This window comes from Natator depressus, chromosome 3, assembly GCF_965152275.1.
Source record: "Natator depressus isolate rNatDep1 chromosome 3, rNatDep2.hap1, whole genome shotgun sequence".
In the NCBI taxonomy this organism is placed as follows: Eukaryota; Metazoa; Chordata; order Testudines; family Cheloniidae; genus Natator; species Natator depressus.
Window position 1 is genome coordinate 82,727,606 of NC_134236.1, and position 18,586 is coordinate 82,746,191.

Consider the following 18,586-nt stretch of genomic DNA (forward strand, 5'->3'; position numbering starts at 1 on the left):
GGTCTATCGGTGGAGGGCCAGACACCTCTGTACCTGCCACCGCCTCATCCGGAGAAGACGAGGAGGTTAGCTGCTGCTTGACCCCCTCCGGTTGGTCCTCCTGCTCCCCTTCTCCCATGGGAGGGGCCTCCGGCTCAGGCTGGGGCTGGAGTCCATGGGACAGCGCCAGACTCGGTGCCGGTCTCTTCCGTTTATCCTGGGGGGATGCTGGAGGCCTGGAAACTAGCCCCCGGCACTGTCTGGTGTCGGTGCGCGGACCGGGACCGCTGCACTGAGTAACTTGCCCTTAACAGGGCCCCTTGGCGCTCCTGATAGGCCCACGTGGTCCAGAAGGGCCAACAGTCTGGCGGCCCCCATTGGGGTTGCCAGCCCACCTGAGGGTCCCTGCTGTCCGGGGCCCGGTGAGGGTAGCTAAAGTGGCCGGAGTCAGTGGCAGATTGCGGCGATGCCAATCGCAAAGGCCATGGTGGTGCCAACGATCTGCACTGGTAGGAGAACGAGCAGCTCCTGGCCGAACTGGAGCAGGAGCAGTACCAGTATCCCCGGGCCTGGGACCAGGACCTGGACCGGGACCGGGATCGGTGCCGGCGTTCCCTGGACCAGGACAGTCTGCGGGACTTCTCTGGTGAGGGCCATCTCAACTCCTCCTGGTGCCGGTCTCTGGGGGGTGCTGGAGAGCGGCGTGCCCTTTCTGGTGCTTCCTCGCGCCGACCTGCTGCCGGTGCCGCAACCTCCTTCTGGGCCACTGGCAACTGTGAGTCTGCAGAGTCGGAGCTCGACCGAGACCAGTGCCGGGACGGTGTCCTTGAGCGGCACACCATTGCCGGCTTACCCCTTGACGGCACCCAAGGCATGGGCACCGGAGGGTTCTCCCCATACGGGAGGGGGCTCACCGCTGACAGCTCGATGAGGTCCTTTGCAGCCTCAAAGGTGCCAGGCATAGAGGGCTGATCTGTTATGCCCTCGAGCCCATCGTCCGCACTGAGCTCACTTAGGTCTGGGCTCGGTGGGGCGTGTGCTGCCGGGACCGCCGGTGTCAGCGCTGGTACCGCGGCCTTCCCGCTCTTATCGGTGCTCGGTGCCTTGGGAGGTGCCGGCCTCCTGTGCGGGGAACGACCGCGCCTTCCTTTTGGCTGCACCAGGGGCTGCACAGGGGAGGATGAGCGGTGCCGGGGCCTAGCCTGGCGCTCCGGGGCCGACAGTTTACGATGCTTAGCCGGTGCTGGGTCTCTCGACGGCTCCAGGGCACTACGCACCGAGGAAGCCTGAGCTGACGTCAGGCGCTCCAGGTCCAGCAGCTGCAATGCAGCCTCCATCAACAGCTGCTTTAGACGAAAGTCTCTTTCTTTCTTTGTTCTTGTCTTAAACGCCTTGCAAATCCTACACCTTTCAGTTTGATGTCCGTCCCCCAGGCAACGTACACACAAGTCGTGGGGGTCACTAATTGGCATAGGTTTGTGGCGCAAGCCTTGAAGCCGTGGGCCTATGGCATGCCCCGCGGCGGGTGCTGGAAGCCTCCAAGCACCTAATGACTTAAGTGTCCACAATAGGTATGTTAACGAACTGATAACAGCTACTCTAAAGGCTAAGGTACTGCTCTTCTGAGAGAGAGAGAGAGAGAGAGAGAGAGGGGTTGTTCCAACACCACCACGGACAGTAAGAAGGAACTGGAGGGGGTCGGGCCGGCAGGGGTATATATGCACGGCACAGTGGTGCCACTCGGGGGGCCCCGCCGGCCCAACAGGAGCCGCTAAGGGAAAAAGTTTCCGACGCTCGTGCACGTGGCGCACGCCACCTAATGTGGAATGGACGTGAACAAGCACTCGAAGAAGAACTGAGTGTACAAAAGAAGAAAGTACAACAGGAAAATTACTTGAAGGAATTATAAAATTTGCTGTGTCCAAATCAAAATATAATATATATTCTAAAGCACTAATATTGAACCAAATCTCATTGATCAAATGGCAGAACATTTAACTATTTTTAGAACCAAACGCGCTCAATTGCATCCAATGGAATTATTATACTTCTGCCACTAGTGAGTGAAAGGAACTGAGTGACACATACATATATAAGAACCTATACCCATGTGATATCAAACATTTATCATCATGGAATTTGGAAAGAGTACATTACTCTTAAGAGGAGAAGTCACAACCAAGTTACACAGGTCCTCACAAACAAGTGTCAATAAAAGCTTCATATCACCCCAACATGTATTCTGTCATATACATGCATTACAGAAAAACTATTTCTGAAATACTGTAGTTTCTTAAAAAACTAGGTTGTTCTGTTTTTTATCCTTTCACCTGTAGAGCCAGGTGTTTTAGTTACCACAAGCCCAACAGCACAAGCTTCAGAGGGAGCCACAATAACCTGCAAGAGTGATCCAAACTTTAAGTCCCTTTACTCGTGACGTTCCAGGGCTAGAAGCAAGTGCCACGTTCCTCTTAGAAGCCTGAGGTCGACCCTTCCCTATGGCCTGAACCTGATGCAGCAGCAGAAGAGAATAGACTTTAAACCTGTAACATTTTATACATGGAAAGTTGTTACTGCTGCAGGATTGACTCTTGCTTGTTCTGAGCGTTGTGCAGGTGTAATTGTTTTGGGGAGCAGATGCAAAAAACTCAGCTGCTTAGAATGTTAGAATAACTCTCAGGAGAAACTAATTAGTAAGTGGAGAGCAAGCAGGTGGTTGAAGTTCCATGATAAAAAAAATCATGGCTCCACTATTTATGATATGGCTGTCATTGCCCACAACCGGATTTTAAAAATTCAAAATTATTTTGACACCTTATTACCCTACACCTAAGTGTTTCCTACCATGAGACTGTTGTATTCTCAGTTTTTGCAACACAGAACCATGTAACCGATGGATCTTGCTTACAATGCACATGGAATGATGCTAAACAGTTAAAGGGAGACAGCAGGCTGTCTCTGAGACCTTGCCCCTTCCACCAGTTGCATTGATATAATCACCAGAAGGGAAAGGATACAAATTTCTTTGGAGCCAGACAACTACTGCTGCCTCTGGGACCTTATCAACTTAATAAGATACCTTTTGGTACATTGATGTCAGCCAAGTTTTATTATTATAAATGCAGATTTTCTACTGGTGTAATATTTTCTTTGTACTTTTGTGAATGAAAATCTGTCCCTGCAAAGGACCTCCCTCCTCCCACAATTATATACCACAGTGGTGCTAGTTCTGATTTTTATTTTAATTTTTTGTTGTTGGTTTTTTTTCTTTTTTGGGCAGGAAAGAGAAAATATCTTATGTATATTAGTTAAATTAGATATTTAACATTTTCTTTCTTTGATCTTTTGGTGTCTTAATGATCCAGTTTATGCATCTTAATAAAGAGAAAAATGGTATCAACTAATTCAAATGATAGTTGCTCCAGCCCGGTGTTGGGGAGAGATTTGTAAGCTAATAAACAGCCTCTAAGAATCAACGCAATATCTGTGGCATCCTCCCTGGAGGTCCATAAAATGAAATTGTTTATTAGCACTGCTACTTCTGAAGTTTTACCAGAGGGGTTATTGATGGTTGTTTTTCTAATTCAATTAATATAAAATAAGAATTTCAGAACTGACATTTTTCTGACTTAACAATGGAAACCTTCATAGCTTTGGAACTTATGGAACAATAAAACAGACACAGGAGACTAATGCTCCTCCTGCTGGTGTCCAGGAAGCATGGAAGAAGTGACTTGACTAGACTACAGAAGGGGAAAGAGCAGGGGGTGGGGGACAGAGACACATTGGCTGGGCAAGAGGACTAGGAGCCAGGGGAGGGATTGGGGGATGACAACTGAGAGCCAGTGGTGGTGGGGAGTGAGAACAAGACCAAGATTGGATGAGGACCCTGAAGGGTGGAGGTGGGTAAGCTGAAGTGGGAGCATGAGGGCAGGGGAAGAGACCAAACTGGGACAGGCTAGAGGGGGTCTATGACCAGTAATACACACACTTCTCCAAAATTTGGAATGGAACCCAACATTTTCAAATGTGAGTGCCTAAAGTTAACCTCCTGAAATTCATATTTGAAAAACCCACCCTTGGTGCCTAAAAGTGCCTAAATGGTTTAGGAATAAAACCCCACTGAAAGTCAATGAAGTTGTGCTCCTAAGTCATTTAGGCACTTCAATGAGACCACTTATAAATTATATTTAGGGACAGACTTTTCAAAGCTGCTAAGTATTTGCAGCTCCTATTGAAGTCAACGAGATTTGAGAGTACTTGTGACTTCAGACCACGTATTTCAGAGCTTAACTGTAGGCTCTCAGGTTTGGAAGCGTTTACCCCTGTGTTCAAACACAATTCACTTTCCTTTACATTATATTTTGCTAACTTCACACTGCTGTGCATTGTTTTTTTATTTACTTTGGAAATTAACTCTAGTCCTTAAGTTAGCAGTGGCTGGGCATGGTCAGAAGTTATACAACACTCTAGTACCCTAGAGGCAATTACTTAGCTGCCATTCAATGGGCAAGGCACTACCAAGGAAGAATAAGGATCTTCTTAATGTAAAAGGACATTGTACCTGAAAATAAAAATAGATTCACGTTGGACACCTTTTCTCCCTCTCCTCCTTAACTCATGGCGACCTTATTTGCAAATAGGACTTCAGCTATCATCATTATGGCTAAAGACTGTTCTCCCTTTCTACTCCCAACCTGTTTCCTTTTGTCCCAGCTAAAATCTCATTCTGTCTTTCCGACATCGCTTGGTGGATGTCCAGCCATCAAAACAAAGTAAACATGGTTGAAACAGAGCATTTGAATTGTTCCTACAAATCTCCCCCCCCCATCTCCTATTAGTACCATCCTCATCCTCCCTGTCACTCTTGTCCCTAGCCTGGGCATCATTTTCAACTCAGACCTCTCTCTAGATTGTCACATCCAGGACATGTCCTAAAACCTCTGCTTTATTTTGCTTCCTAACATCTCTAAGATTCAACCTTTCCTCCCCATCTACACAACTAAATCTCTTACCCAGGCTCTTATCCTGCATCTTGATTACTGCAACATACTCCTCTCTCTGGCCTTGACAAATCCCATCTTGCCCCATCTACCTCCATAAAAAATGCTGCTGCAAAGATCATTTTTATGGCTTATCACTTTGACCACATCACCCCTTCTTTGCCTCTCTGTACTTACTCCCCCGTCATTGCGGCATCAAACAAAAATGACTTGTCTTCACTTTTAAAGCCATTCACAACTGAGATTCAAACTGTCAACCCTCATCTCTGCTCCCACATGGTGCCAGGCTTGACTGCCCTTTAAAAAAAATGCAATCATCATCTGATGCTTTACCCCATTCCATCTGTTAGGCATGGGAGAAGCTCCTGCAAATAGTCACAAAGACACCTCATTGTCCCACTTCAGATGAATGTCTCCTTAAAAACTCTTTTCCTGACATGCCTATAAACAATTAAATAAGGATTAGGCAGCTGGTTTGCTGTCACTACAGTATTCCATGGTGACAAGCGGTATCTCATTGTTTCCTTGTGTACCCGCTGTCTGCTTGTTTTATCTACCTGTTGTCTCTAGGCTTAAACAGAGATTGTAGCTCTTCAGGGCAGGGACTTTTATATATTTGTACAGTACTTTTAAATCACAGCACTTTTAAATAAACAGATTTAGCAAAGAACTATAATGAGCAAAGCTTAATGTGAGTTACAAAGACATGCACTAGTAGCTAGACCCATCTGTGGCATTAAACAACTAGTACACAATCCAGAAATAAGCTGTTAACAAAAATTAAATATAAATATATTCCATCCCTATCCAAATTATGGGGAGGGACCAGTATACTCCACAAGTTTTCTGCCTCACTCCAGAGCAGCAGACTGGAAATTCTAGGATAACATAATTTAAATTAAATAGAAGTTTTTGACTGAATCAAATAAGAAAATATAATCAGTATTATTGTAATATTTAATTTTCTATAATTTTATTCCTGTAATTTTCAATGTACTTCAGAAATCTGTACTGAAAATGCATAGACGGTTACTCACCTTTGTAACTGTTGTTCTTCGAGATGTGTTGCTCATATCCATTCCAATTAGGTGTGTGCGCGCCGCGTGCACGATCATCAGAAGATTTTTACCTAGCAACACCCGGAGGGTCGGCTGAGGCGCCGAATATATGCCCCAGCTGACCCAGCGCCCCCTCAGTTCCTTCTTGCCAGCTACTCCGACAGAAGGGAAGGAGGGCGGGTTTGGAATGGATATGAGCAACACATCTCAAAGAACAACAGTTACAAAAGGTGAGTAACTGCTTTTCCTCTTTGAGTGATTGCTCATATCGATTCCAATTAGGTGACTCCCAAGCCTTACCTAGGCGGTGGGGTCAGAGTGAGATGTCACGGAGTGCAGAACTACTGAACCAAATGCTGCATCACCTTTTGACTGCTGGACTATCGCATAGTGGGTAGCAAAGGTACGTACCGATGACGAAGTTGCTGCTCTACATATCTCCTGAATTGGTACATGAGCCAGGAAAGCGGAGGACGAAACTTGGGCCCAGGTGGAGTGGGCAGTAAGGTGTGTAGTTGGGACACCAGCCAAGTCATAGCACGCACGCATGCATGATGCGATCCAGGACGAGATGCGCTGGGAGGAGACCAGGAGGCCTTTCGTCCGGTCTGCCACAGCAACAAACAGCTGAGTTATTTTCCTAAAAGGTTTTGTTCACTTGATGTAAAAGGTGAGGGCTCTGCGAATGTCTAGGGAGTGCAGCTGTTGGTCCCGTCGAGAGGCATGTGGCTTCGGATAGAAGACCGGGAGGAAGATGTCTTGGTTGACATGGAAGGCAGAGACCACCTTAGGAAGGAGGGCCAGGTGTGGTCAAAGCTGTACCTCGTCCTTGTGGAACACCGTGTACGGTGGTTCCAACGTGAGGGCTCTAAGCTCAGACACATGCCTCGCCGAGGTGATAGCTACGAGGAAGGCTGTCTTCCAGGAAAGATAGAGGAGCGAGCAGGTGGCCATCGGCTCGAACGGGGCACCCATGAGTCTGGATAGGACCAGGTTGAGGTCCCAAGTAGGGACTGGATGCCTAATTTGTGGGTACAGGCATTCCAATCCCTTGAGGAACCTGCTGACCATGGGATTGGAGAAGACCGAGCGCCCATTTTCGTTTGGGTGGAAGGCCAAAATTGCTGCTAGGTGTACTCTGATGGATGAAACTGCCAGGCCCTGCTGTTTCAAGGACAAGAGGTAGTCCAAGATAGTAGGTACTGACGCCTGCAGGGGGGCCGTATCACTCAGAGCACACCAGCAGAAAAACGCTTCCACTTGGCCAAATATGTGGATCTGGTAGACGGCTTTCTGCTACCCAGAAGGACCTGTTGCACCGAGCGGGAGCAACGTAGCTCAGATTGAGCTAGCCATGCAGCATCCACGCTGTGAGGTGGAGGGATCGCAGGTCAGGGTGGCAGAGTCGTCCGTGTTCCTGCGTGATCAGGTCCGGCCAAAACGGAAGTGGAATTGGAGTGACCACCAACAGCTCTAGGAGAGTGGTGTACCAGTGCTGCCTGGGCCACGCCGGGGTGACCAAAATTAAGCGGGCTCTGTCCCTGCGCAACTTGAGCAGGACCCTATGGACTAATGGGAATGGAAGAAAGGCGTAACACAGGTGGTCTTTCCATGGTATTAGGAAGGCGTCCAATAGGGAACCCGGGAAGTGTCCTTGGAGAAAGCAGAACACCTGGCATTTCCGATTCTCGCGGGAGGCGAATAGGTCTATGTGGGGAAACCCCCACTTCTGGAAGACAGAGTGGATGACATTCAGGCGAATCGACCACTCGTGAGCCTGGAAGGATCTGCTGAGGCAGTCTGTTAAGGTGTTCTGGACTCCTGGGAGAAAAGACACCACCAGATGGATCGAGTGGGCTATGCAGAATTCCCACAGGAGAATGGCTTCCTGCCAGAGGGGGGACGATCGTGTTCCCCCTTGTTTGTTGATATAAAATATTGCCGTTGTGTTGTCTGTGAGAACTGCAATACAACAGCCCTGAAGGTGCCTGTGAAATACTTGACAAGCCAGGCGCACTGCTCTGAGCTCCGGTACATTGATGTGCAGGGATCTCTCTTGTGTGGACCAAACGCCCTGCGTGCAAAGGTTCCCGAGGTGAGCGCCCCAACCCAGACAAGATGTGTCCGTGGTTAGGGCCAGGGAGGGCTGTGGGGCATGGAATGGTACCCCCTCGACTACTGACTTGGGGTTCAGCCACCAGTTCAGGGAGCCTAAGATGTCCTGCGGTACCGTGACCACCGTGTCCATGCCATGCCGGCCTGGATGGTATTCGGTTGAGAGCCAGGCCTGAAGTGGACGGAGGCATAGTCTGGCATGTCTGGTCACAAATGTACAAGATACTATGTGTCCCAGGAGACCTATGCACGTCCGTACTGTCGAGGTCGGGAAGCCTTGCAGGCCACGATGATGTTTACTAGGGCCTGAAGCCCATGCATTTCTACCGGAAGCACATTGAGTCTGGAATCTAGGACTGCGCCGATGAAGGTCGGCTCCAAAGTGGACTTTTCTACAATGAGCAGCAGGCCTAGCTGTCTGAACATGCTTATGGTGAACTGAACATGAGATTGCACCTGGTCCCTGGAGCGGCCCCGAATGAGCCAGTTGTCGAGGTACAGAAAAACTTGGATCAGATGTTGACAAAGGAAGGCAGTTACGATGGCCATACACTTCGTAAAGACCCTTGGTGCCGTGGATAGACCGAAAGGAAGAACAGTAAACTGGAAGTGCTGTCGGTTGACCACAGAGCGAAGGAAACGCCTGTGTGGCGGGTAAATCGCTATGTGGAAATACGCGTCCTTCATGTCAAAGGCGGCGTACCAGTCTCCAGGATCCAGGGAAGGAATAATGGTCCCCAGGGAAATCATGCGGAACTTCAACTTTACCATGAATTTGTTGAGTCTGTGCAGGTCCAGAATGGGCCGTAGCCCCCACTTTGTCTTGGGGATTAGGAAATATCGGGAGTAAAACCCCCTGCCCCTCAGTTCCCTTGGAACCTCCTCTATCGCTCCGATAGCTAGGAGCGTTTGCACCTCCTATAGAAGGAGTCACTCATGAGATGGGTCCCTGAAGAGGGACGGGGAGGGAAGGAAGGGGGGGGGAGCAAATTGAAGGCTGTATCCACTTTCCACCGTGCGTAGGACCAAGCGGTCTGATGTTATACGGAACCACACACAGAGGAAATGGGAGAGGCAACTGTAGAAAGGCAGGGAAGGAGACTGCTTCTCCGCCCTCAGGCGCACCTTCAAAAGTGTTGTTTGGGTCCTGCCGATGGTTTGGGGGGGGACCCTGGCTCTGGCCCATCTGCTGACCAGACTGTCTCCGCCTACCACCTCAGCCGCGTCTTCTAAAGAAGTCCTGTCTGGGCCAGGGGTTGGCGCGCCACAGTTTCAACAACCGTCACGGGCAGTAAGAAGGAACTGAGGGGAAGCTGGGTTGGCTGGGGCATATATTCGGCACCGGGAAGGTGCCACTCCAGGGGGCGCCTCAGCCGACCCACCGGGTGTTGCTAGGGTAAAGATCTTCTGACAATCATGAACCTGGCGCGCGCACACCTCATTGGAATCGATATGAGCAAGCACTCAAAGAAGAACTTGTAGAATTTGTCAGGGAGAAATTGGGGGTTTTAGCTGCTGAGGACAGCTGGTATTTTTAGCTTTGGGAAAGAGCAGGAGAGATTTTGGGATTACAGAACATGCACACTACCTGCATGTTTCTGCTTAAATCATCAGCAGTGAAATAGTTAATGCTGACGATTTTTCAGAGTGAGCACCCCACTGATCCCAGGGACAAACAGGTCTTACCTTCCAAAGTTATTGTTTCAGGTATTTACACCACTGCGTTGGCTTGTGTGTGGAAGGTTTTCTTCACAACCATAAAACTTAGATTCTTGATCAGAATGCTGCAGCAAGGGGTGGATTCTATGGCAAACTCCACCATTAAGGAATCACAGAAAAGCCCTGACTAAGAGCGTTAAACTGTTATGATATTTAATGAACTTAACTCAGTTCTAGATAGGCTGGTAGCTCTTTGCATATCCAGTTTTCTAGCTCTAAACACTCCTGTCTTGTAGAAGTGATTTTATTTTATGTTCTTACAATAGTCCTTTGTAATCTTTACTGCAAGGATTTCTGATGTACTCTGCATTATATTCCTTTCACTTATTCAACATATAAATTGCTGTATTTGTGAATATTGCACATATTGAAAACAATCAAAAGCTAATGAAGAAATGGTTGTAATGAATTAGTAATACTGTTAGATTTGTATTTAGAGTTGATTTTTACTGTTGCGGGTGGAAGATGATCAATAGGAATATGTAATCAGGTTGGATGTGCTTTTCATCTCCTGAGACTCCTCTTGTAAATTAGATGAAGCAACTCAAAGGATTAATCCTGTAGATCAAAAGCTAAATAAAATCATTTTAAAATACTCGCTTAGACCACCTCTTAGTAGATTTTCCTCAATTTTTATTAAGGTATGGAAAACAAAACTGTAAATTCCTTAAAGAATTAGGATAGATTTCATGCTCATCATGTTTTCCTTTATGTTTCAACCAAACAATCTTGTTAAGAATACTATCCTACTTAATACGTTCTTAGGTGCTGAATATTTTAGAATTACACATTTTCTGCACTTCTTAATTAGTTGAGCCTCAAAGCACATATTACTTAGGATACTGTACCTATGCTGATGATATGGATAAGAACAATAAGTCCTGATGGAAATCACTTTTATGATGAAGAGACTTAATGTGAACCAGTAGAGGTGAGGATTGATTGTTAAGGTCTATTGTTACTATAATTAGAAGTCAAACACCAATTAGCATTCCCATTAATAAGATAAATCTCTGCCATATCTGCAGCTGAGACCCAGTCTTGTCCTTATGCTGTGGTAACAAGCCTATCCATTTGCTGATAATACTCTGCATTTCAGAGTTTACTCTGAACTTCTACATACAAATACATTGCCATGTCAGACTACCTTATTTCTTGTTTCCAGTATTTTTATTTCTCTTCACTTCCATCCAACATGTTCTGTTTATTTCTACTATGCTTTATTTCACTGGGCTAGGTAGTGAGGGGGGAACAAATGCCGCTTCAGACTCCTAGATTGCAGCAGTTGGCCATTTCCTCCCTGTAACTGCAGGTCAGTCTAAATCTAATAGATTTCCATCCCTGGTGAATTCAGACAAGAAATGAATTTGCTTCCTGCAAGTATAAGGATTCTACACTTGTTTTTGATAAAAAAATGTGTAGGTAATTTTATGTGTAAATTAGCAGCAGCAGTCTATCAAAGTTTGGGCATCCACTCCCTTATTTCAAATTACAGAACTGAGAAGGAGAACCATACCTCTCAACTCTCTGGATTTTATACAATATAACCAGTAGTGTGGGCTCTCCATAAGCAGAACTACTCATATTACGTGGAAGGAGGGAAAAGATAGTAAGAGAAAAAGACAAAATGGCAGGAACAGGAAGGATAACAGGAGACATAATGCAACAAAAAGAAAAGCCATGTGCTAATATACTTTATTTACATTTTTTATGTATGGGGTAGAAATATACAAGTGCTATATATGGGAACTGGAGGGGAAGGAGACTCTTTGGTGCAACTAAAATCAAGTTTGATGTTTTTTACAATTACTTAACACCAACTAAAGCTTTGCTTACACACAAAGAAAATAAAAATGCACCAAAAATAAACAGATACCCCATATTTATATTTAGATCATTTGTCCCACACACTGACTAATTTGGAGATAGGAAGAAATAAATAGTGGCCTAATCTAAATCGACTACTCAGTGACATTCTATTTTGTATAAGATTATACATACTGCTTATTTATACTTTATTTTGCTCAAGAACATGGAAGATGAAAAATTCATGATCATTAAACCTCATTCCAAAATATAAAGTGCAACTGACTTATCCTTTTCTGAATTAAATGGGTAAAGCATATTCTACCATATATCCCCTTTCTTCTTCTCTTCCCAAATTATATTTTCAACATATTGGCTATCAAATATGTCAGGCTGATAGTTAAGGGCTACCACTCTGGGGACAGAGATTTAAAGAGAACACAGACATGGATTCCAAAGCAAACACAGGAAAGAAACGTTGGGCTGGTACAATCTCTGACTAGTATTGGAACAATTTAGTTCAGGGTAGGACTTCAGGAAAGCAATGAATTAATCACTACCAACCGCTCGAAGATCAAGTGAGCCATAGCCAATAGCTAAAAGCCTACAACATAATGTCCATTCACAGCATTCAAGTATCAGGCAATGAAGATGCTCTTTACCGTGCCAGAAATAATATTTCCTGCATTTTTCATATTTACATAGATGAAGTAATTACATAGTATGGCAACAAAAAAGACTGTATAATTTACAGCAGAGTTGAAAATAACCTGAAAGAATATATTTCCAACAAGTATTCTCCATAGTCTGAAAAGTGTTAAAAGTATATAAAATAAAAAGGAATAAGTAAAATAAAGTTTCTTGTTTCATATCCTCAAGGGGTGTATTCTGCCTTCGATATGCACCTCTAACTTCCACATACATACCAGCATCATGATAAAATAGCGACTGTGTCCTTACCAAGATCTGAGAGAAAACTACACGGATGGAAAATGGTGTCCCTTGGTTCCTATTCAGGAAACTAGTCTTTGTAAAATAGCATTTATAATACATAAAGGAATTGCAAATGGCTTTTAGACCTTGATTTTATAAGCATTTTGTCCTTTTTATTTTATCTGTTTAACTGAGAAAAAGAGAGATTGGGCATAAGTTCCATATACAATGTGTCCTTGGAGAGCCACAAAGCGTTACACAAGCTCACAAAACTACAGAGGACCCAAACCTACTTCCATTTAAAACCAATGGCAAAACCCACATTGACTTCAATGGGAGCAGTATCTGGCCCATATATAGTACAAAATAAACAGTGCCTCAGCATTATTACTAGAATGCATTATTGCTCCCATATTTCACGTTGTACAGATTTGAAGTGTCACAGAAGATTTAAATTTAACACATTTCCATTGTTATCACTTTTGCAGCCAGTAATGAACCCTAATGTTCTGCGTAGGAGCATTTAAAGGTCTTTCATCTTCTGAGTGTCTGACTAATTCTAGATATTATTATGGTTGTGTCTTCCTTTTACACTTAAATTATTGTACTAGATCTTCAACTGGCTTAACTTCTCATAGTGTCACTGATGTCCATGGAGCTGCACCAGTTGGCCCATTATTAATTCAGTGTTTTAAATGCTTCTTCAAGTCACTTGTCTAATTACAGCTTTAAATGCTTAAAGTGAATCTCCATTCTCAAAATGACCACATTCAGGACTATCTAGACTGTTTTCCCTCTCCCCTGTCTTAAGCATTTTTAAGATAAGCTTTTCCGAAATAATTTACAAACCAAACTACAATACCTCCTATACTATAATTAATTAGAATTATGGTATCATACTGCATTATTTGTATACATATAGAAAACAGGTGCATAGCTTAAGTGGACATTATGTGCAAAAAACAAACAAGAATGGGACTAACCAGTTAAGGTGACAACACAGCCTTTCTGTAACAAAACCTCCACTATATATTTTTGCATGTTTTTAGGGCTTGTCTAGACCAGTGTTTCTCAACCTTTTTCTGCTGGCGACCTGCTTTGGACTTACAGAAAAAAACCCAATGCCCCCACCCCGAAACTAGAAAAAATTGCACCCCCTTACCTTAAGCTCAAGGCTTGGGGCTGAAAAATGTAAATAAGCTTCACTGGGCCGCCCGTGGCGTGGGCCCCAGGCAATTGCCCTGCTTCATACTCCCTAAGGCCAGGCCTGCTTGCAACCTCCCTAAACCTCTCCCGTGACCGCCCCAGGTTGAGAAACACTGACCTAGACTAACAGTGTGCAAAAAGCTGGGGTATAAATCTACAGTGCACTAGCTGTCATACGGACTCTGTTTCCATGCACTCAATTTTCCCTAGTGCACAGTGATGTACTCCTGTTCCAAAGTGGAGCAGATCAAAGCATACGAGGGTACTTTAATCACTATTTCTATATAGATCCGGTCATAAACATGCCTCTGTGCATTTGCATGTTTTTGGTCTATCAGCATCAGAGCTGGTCACAAATAAAATTAAATTTCAAAGATGATGAAGAAAACCTTTTTTTTTTTTTTGGGGGGGGGGGGGGGATGGGGGGGATCCACCAAAGTTCAAATAAAATCTCAAAAATTTGTCAACATTTCTAATTTTTTCTACCAGTTCTAACATCACTTATGATTTCAGCACAGCTCCAGGGATAGCTAACTGCCAAACAGCCAGGACAGAGCATGGGACCCTGCTCTCATAAAAATCCTACTATCATGGAAGATCCCAGAAACCCCTATCAGGATGAGGGCCCTGTTATGCTAGGAGCTGTACAAACAGAGGTAGGTAGACAGTCCCCACCCTGGACAACTTACAATGAAGAGCAACATACAAAAGGTTGGGGAAAGGGAGGCCATCACTTTGTATACCATCACAAACACACATGCACACTTACACTTATCTGGTATTTTAAGAGGGAATTTTAAACTTTTATAATTACATAAATCAATATTGACTTTCCCCCAATGGCCTTGGGACTAGCCATTAAGATGTAATGGAAGTCACCTGTCCAATAAACATATGTCAGTGGTTTTTGCTGTAAGAGATTGCACCATACCTGGAATAAATCCCGCTGACCATGTCATGCTGGAAAGAAAGCTCTGCTGTGTTGCCGGGACCAGCTGCTTTGGAAATAAGCAATACGACCAAACCTCGCATCTGTAGGTTATTCCGGCTATCATACACAAGCCGTCTGCCAAAAGAAGGAGGGGAGGGGGAAGAAAAAGATCAGGATTTTTCATAAACCATTTTACCTCTTCACACAAAATCCAAATTGAAAGACTCAGCCTTCAGAGTGACATCATAATTTCATCTAAAGTCTCTACTATTCACACCAGTGGGTGAAGGAAACTGCAGTTCTCAATCAAGATCTTTTGTCACCTTTACTGCATAATTTATGATGAAATGTTACTACTACAAATAAACACAATACTTCAATCTGGAATTCCCATTTCTATTTCCTAGGAGAAGTGTATGCCCAGCACTTCTGTAAAGTTGTCACCAGGAATATTTCTAGATAATTTGATGGTTATACAGTACAACAGTAATAATATGAAACATTTTTACCAAGTATAAAAAAAACAAAAGCAGCCATAAAGATGTAAGATGGGTGCAACCCAAATCTATAATCTACCGAAAAATAATTTTTTACAACAGACCGGTTATATCAGAACAACAAGATTAAGTGCATTTTAGGAACAAACTTAGTAAAACCATAGAGAACAATAGACAAGAAAATTTCCATAGAAGTGAAGGAGTTAAATTCACTGGAGAAAGATTAACAGTTTGTTCAAACAGAAGAACTGCTCCAAATGCTTTATCTTTAAATTCAGTTCTCTCTCACTGTTTCTGCCATGAACAATTCTTAATTACTGCGTAGAAGGTGGCAGCTCAAAAATTAGTTTGCTTAAAAACAAGCTTTGCTCTCCTCCTGGACCCCAAAATTTCTGGAATCTCTGCCTCCTAGGCCTACTCTTCAGCATTCTAAAGAAGGCTAAAAGTTTAGAGTAAAAGAATTTTATATACCACAAGTGTTATGCAGTAATCTAACTTCCAATGAACTTGAGTACATGATCTTTGATATTATCATAGCCTTAGCATTTATAAGGCTCATTTTACAATATGGTAGGTTAGACAGGTTGTATCCCATATCATTCCTGGCTATAATTCTCTGGCTTGATCTCCGGAAGAAATTAGATCATAACTGTCTTTATAACAACAGTGCTCCAGGAAAATCTATGGTATCTTTTAGCTAGGTGGTATTTATGTGTAAGAAAATCTAACATACATTACCTAATCTCAGAATACTCCATAGTTGTATATTACAAAACATTTCCACCATTTTACAATCCAAAGACAAACTAGAGTATCTTTCGGACGGTATTTGAATTGACAGTTCTATAAATACGAAAATTCACCATTTCCGTGTTAGACTCAGTGACAATTATGTTTACACTGAAGGCTGCCACTGAATCCTTGACTCATTCTATGATGTCTCGATAATACTTACTGCTTCTATAGTGGTTTACATTTACAAAGTGCTTTACAAACATTAACTAATGTTGCAGTACATGCAATCCAGAAATATTGATTGTTCTGATAAACCTTGCCATAAAAGGATGAGTTAAAACAGGATAGCAGAGCGATGGAACTCATTCAGCAACTTTTCAGGCATGTTATAATCACTTTATAGTTAAAAATAAAAAAAATTAGTCTGTTGGAGGGTGTGACCATATAGATCATTGTTGCAACCAAGGTCATATAGTAGCACCAAATCTTGTACAAAGGAGGTTAAGTAAGGTTCTATGACAAGGTTATGATTTGCTGATTATGATTATGCTATCATTTTTGTATTTAAAGTTATAAGTATTGGCTCTATACTGTCTGTATTTCAAACTTGTGCTATGCTTCTGGGTGACACACCAGACAAATTGGCTTCAGCACTGCCCATTAAGGACCATCAGCTATACAACTGACCCACTGAGAGAAGGCAGATACACCTTGTGACTCAGCAAGGCATGCAGGGACATGGCTATGGACAGAACTCTAAGGTTTTTCCATGCCTTGTGCTGAGTGGCTTCTGGTTGGAACAAAGAAAGCACAAGCCACATGGCAAAAGGACCATAAAAGGCAGCAGCAGCATCTCCATTTTGTCCTCAATCCTGCTTCTTACTTCTGGAGGAACCTTGCTACAAACTGAAGCTCTGAACAAAGGACTATATGACCCATCCCAGCTGTGGATGGACTCCAGAGACTTGATTTGAACCTGCTGTTTATTCCATCACTGCTACAACCCTGAACCGAGAACTTTGCCATTCCTGTATGTAATTGATTCCATTTAACCAATTTTAGCTCTCATCTATATTTCTTTCTTTTTATGAATAAACCTTTAGATTTTAGATTCTAAAGGACTGGCAACAGCATGATTTTTGGGTAAGATCTGATTTGTATATTGACCTGGGTCTGGGGCTTGGTCCTTTGGGATCGGGAGAACTTTTTTCTTTTACTGGGGTATTGGTTTTCATTTGTCCCTATCACAAGTGGCACTGGTGGTGATACTGGGAAACTGGAGTGTCTAATGGAATTGCTTGTATGACTTATGGTTAGCCAGTGGGGTGAGACCGAAGTCCTCTCTATTTGGCTGGTTTGATGTGCCCTAGTAATAAAGGACACCCAGCTTTGGGCTGTAACTGCCCTAATCTAAGCAATTTGTCCTGAACGGATACTCTCAGTAGCTTCCCGCCAGAGGCAGCATCGTTACAGAGGGAAAGGAGAAGAGAAAGACAGAACAGACTATAATTTGGCAAGTCATGAAGAGCCAGTCAGCATGCTACTGGTATATAGGGTAGGAATAAAGCAGGAAGGAAAAGTCTGGGGAATAAGAGTTGGCTGAATAAAGAGGCGAAGGAGATCAAGTTTGGCTCTTCAAGTGTTGCCTCTATATTCACACTTGTGGCATTTGCCTCCCCCTGCATGCCACGGACCTACAGGAAAGTGGTGCCCATTGGAGCAGTCTGAGCATCCTCTCACAGCACTGAATGGTTGGAGTTCCAAAAAGCTCTGAGGAAAGGGGAAGGCGGGCATGAAGTACAAATAAGCAGAGGCAATGTCCAGAAAGAACTTCTGTTCTTATGGCAAGTAACCATTTCTTTTTCAAGTAAACTCACATTTTTGGGAGTCTAGCAAATACCACAAGCCCCAGGAAGGTGAGCTGTGACATTCTGAAACAAGAATTGCAGACCCGCCCTCACAAAATAAGTATCAGATGTGCCTGTTAAGAAAACAATATTCTGCAAATATGTGTACAGAATTCCAAGTTGTAGTCTGGCGGATTTCCATGATGGAAACACTGATGCCATCTTAGTTTGGTAGAGAGAGATAAGAATTGATGTTCTGACATCCTAGCTAACATCTCATTTGCCAGCCTTTTTCCACTAGACAGGTGGATTCACTTTACATTCATCATTGAGGGAAGAGCAACTGGTGCCCAAAATATATTCTGAGGTCATGGGTAGCAAGTAGGGTTGCCAACTGTCTAATCGCACAAACCCAAACACCACTGCCCCGCCCTTGGCCCATGGCCACGCCCCTTCTCTGCCCCTTCTCCGAGTGCCCCCCCCGTCACTCACTTTCACCGGGCTGGGGCAGAGGGGCAGGAATAGGTGCAGGCTCTGGACTTGGGGTCGAGGGGTTCAGAGTGTGGGAGGGAACTCTTGGCTGAGCCTGGGGCAGGGGGTTGGGGTGAGGGGTCAGGCTCTGGGAGGAAGTTTGGGTGCGGGAGGGAGGGGTCTGGGTCAGGCTCTGGGAAGGAGTTTGAGAACAGGATGCGGGTTCTGGGCTGGGGCTGGTGGTTGTGCTGTGGGAGGGGGTGAAGGGGCGGTGCTTACCTCAGGT

General features: G+C 44.3%; 1 protein-coding gene across 1 annotated transcript in view; it reads right to left on the minus strand.

The window, feature by feature from the left end:
- Window positions 1-18,586, minus strand: part of PDSS2 (decaprenyl diphosphate synthase subunit 2) — a 189,813-nt gene that overhangs the window by 91,055 nt on the left and 80,172 nt on the right. The window contains exon 2 of the mRNA XM_074946894.1: window positions 14,751-14,885. Coding sequence (XP_074802995.1) covers window positions 14,751-14,885 — 135 coding nt within the window. The remainder of the gene's footprint in view (window positions 1-14,750; window positions 14,886-18,586) is intronic.